A 2905-nucleotide genomic window follows, 5' to 3' on the forward strand; every position below is an offset into this window, starting at 1 on the left:
GGTTGATTTACAACGTTGTGTTTATTCTTTAAAGATTTTTTGAAGTGGGCAATTTTTAAAGTCTTTATTGAATTTTTTACAATATCCCTTTTGTTTTTATTTGTTTTGGACTTTTGGCCACGAAGCATGGGGATATTAGCTCCCCAACAAGGGACTGAATCAGTACCCCAGAACTGGAAGCCTCAGTCTTAACCACTAGAACAGCAGGAAAGTTCCTGTTGTGTTCATCGTGGACAATTAAAAAATAAAGCTCTTTATCCATTTATCTTTGAAGGGAAAGTGTATTTGCTAAATATACTTTACTGTATTTCTGTTTCTGCTTTTCTTTGGGAAATTTATGACTCCAAATTTCTCACTCTATTATTTATGCAGTAGTCTGTAACCAATTTCTTATGGGAAGATGGGAGAAAGCACGAGAATGCATGTAGCTTATGCATTCTGGCTTGGTACCAAGTAGAGTTGGTCATTAGTGGCATATGCATATTCTCTAAACTGTCTGCTTATGATAAGTATTTATTGACCATGTCTTTCTTTCCACAGTAAGAGCTAGGGTTCAGATGCAAATTTTCATGGTGAAGGTAATAACTCTTAGCAGTGTGTAGCACATCTTACAAGATGCATCTAAGAATGACAATTTGCAACCTCACAGACACAGAGGAACCTGCAGAAGGAAATGACAACCCACTGCAGTAGTCTTGCCTGGGAAATCCCATGGAGCCTGGTCTGCTACAGTCCATGGGGTAGCAAATAGCCATATATGAGTTAGTGAGTGAACAACAATAAGACAAAAAGGAGGGCATGGAAACACGGGACACAGATAACTCAGCAGAGTCACGTGGAGTGGGACAATGGAGAAGAATCCAGATCTTATGTAAATATCCTAGTGTTTTCTGTAAATTACACAGCAAATGTTGTCCTATAGATATTTTACAGGGGGCAGGCACTAGGTGTCTGAAGACATGATGTGCATCACCAAGGAAGTAAGAAAAAAAATGAAGCAGGTCATGGGGCAAAACTGCCAAAGATATGCTCTAGGGTCATGCAACTGCTCAGTCTTCTCTCTGAGAAATGCAGACTATAATTCTCTCATGATTAAAACCTATCATTTTTTATTATTTTGTAGCTAATTCAGGCCCCAGGAATGCATTAGTTCTTAAACGGATCCCATGCCTCCTCACAACGTGACCAAATTTGTTCTCCTGGGACTCACACAGAATCCACACTTGCAGAAAATACTCTTCATTGTTTTGCCCATTTTCCTATTCACGGTGCTGGCCAAGCTGCTCATGGTCATCACCATCTCCCTCAGCCCCACACTTTCTGCCCCCATGTACTTCTTCCTCAATCACTTGTCCTTCCTAGATGCCTCTTTGACCTCTGTCACCACCCCCAAATTCATCATTTACCTGCTGTACCAAAGGACAACCATCTCCTGGGGTGCCTGCCTGACTCAGCTCTTTATGGAGGTCATCATCCTCACTGTCATGGCCTATGACCACTATGTGGCCATCTGCAAGCCTCTGCACTACACGGCCATCATGCAACAGGGGCTCTGCCAGCTCCAGGTGGTGGTCTGGACTGCGGGGATCCTGCGTGCCACTGTACAGGTTCTTTTCACCATGAACTTGACCTTCTGTGGTCCCAACATCATTGATCACTTCATGTGTGATTTCTTCTCACTGTTGGAACTTGCCTGCAGCGACACCTACAGTCTGGGAATGGTGGTGGCAGCTAACACAGGGGGGATGTGTTTGCTTATTTTTTCCATGCTCCTCATCTCCTACATAGTCATCCTGATCTCCCTGAAATCCCATGGCTCTGAAGGACGACGCAAAGCCCTTTCTACATGTGGTGCCCACTTCACCGTAGTGGTAATGTCTTTTGTCTCTTGTATATTCACTTACACACGTCCTGTGGCTGTTTACCCTGCAGACAAGTGGGTGGCTGTGTTCTTTGCAATCCTCACTCCTATGTTTAATCCTATTATTTACACAGTGAGAAACATAGAGGTGAAAAATGCCATAAGGAGTTTATTGAAGAGGGGAGTAATTTAGGCTTGTCACAATGCCAATAAAGTGATGGTTTATATACACAGGTAGAATTGTACCTGTTGTAAATTGTGGGAGTAAAAAGTTCTGAGGATCATTGACAGAAAAAAAAAATCCCAGAAACTATTTGTTGATTATTTAACATAGACACATTTTAGGTATTTTGATAAGTTTTAATATATGTTCTAGAGTCTTCAATGTTCATGTTCATAGTTTCAGATTAGGCAAAGGAAAGAACTATACTCTCCTAGTTTCATGATTTTAGAGTATGTTTTACTCCAGAGTCTTCCATTTACTTTACTAAATTCTGCATACATGTTACTTGGGGAAAAAAAATCAGTTTTTTTATGGGACATTGACTCAGATCTTCTATTTTTCCATAGCCTATGGTAAAGCAAATAAGGGATAGAATTTTTTTCAATAGATCCATTGAGAAGGAGCAATTGAGTGAAGGAATTGCAGCTGATTTTTTTTTCCCCTATGAATTTACCAAAAGTCAAAAGTGAGGCACCAACAAAATGAGGAAGGAAAAATGCAAAATCTAACTGCTTCCTTGCCATTAAAAATAAGCCAGAAATTTTAGAATTACTCATTTGTTCTATTTTTTATTCATAATTTTATTTTTAATTAAAGAGTAATTAGTCTATAATATGGTGATGGTTTTTGTCATTCAACGACATGAATCCCTCCCTCCTGAACCCCCCTCCCACCTCAGTCCCCATCCCACCCCTCTAGGTTGGCACAGAGCACTGGCTTTGGGTTCCCTGGGTCATACAGCAAACTCCCACTGTCTATCCATTTTACATATGGTAATGTGTACATTTCCATGCTACTCTCTCAAATCATCCCACCCTCCC

At 40.7% G+C, this 2905-nt stretch overlaps 1 protein-coding gene across 1 annotated transcript; it reads left to right on the forward strand.

Annotated features, from left to right (window-relative positions):
- Positions 1-1166: 1166 nt before the first annotated feature.
- Positions 1167-2054, forward strand: LOC147357222 (olfactory receptor 4C13-like). Its single transcript, XM_086338241.1, has one exon. The coding sequence runs from the start codon at positions 1167-1169 to the stop codon at positions 2052-2054; it is 888 nt and encodes a 295-aa protein (XP_086194367.1).
- The last annotated feature ends 851 nt before the right edge of the window (positions 2055-2905 follow it).

The sequence above is a fragment of the Bos grunniens genome, chromosome 15, assembly GCF_055505025.1.
Source record: "Bos grunniens cultivar Pamir isolate PY7600 chromosome 15, Bosgru_T2T1.0, whole genome shotgun sequence".
NCBI lineage: Eukaryota > Metazoa > Chordata > Mammalia > Artiodactyla > Bovidae > Bos > Bos grunniens.

Excerpts from the sequence above, each read along its gene's own strand:
- LOC147357222 (XM_086338241.1), top strand. The coding sequence starts at position 1,167 with ATGCCTCCTCACAACGTGACCAAATTTGTTCTCCTGGGACTCACACAG.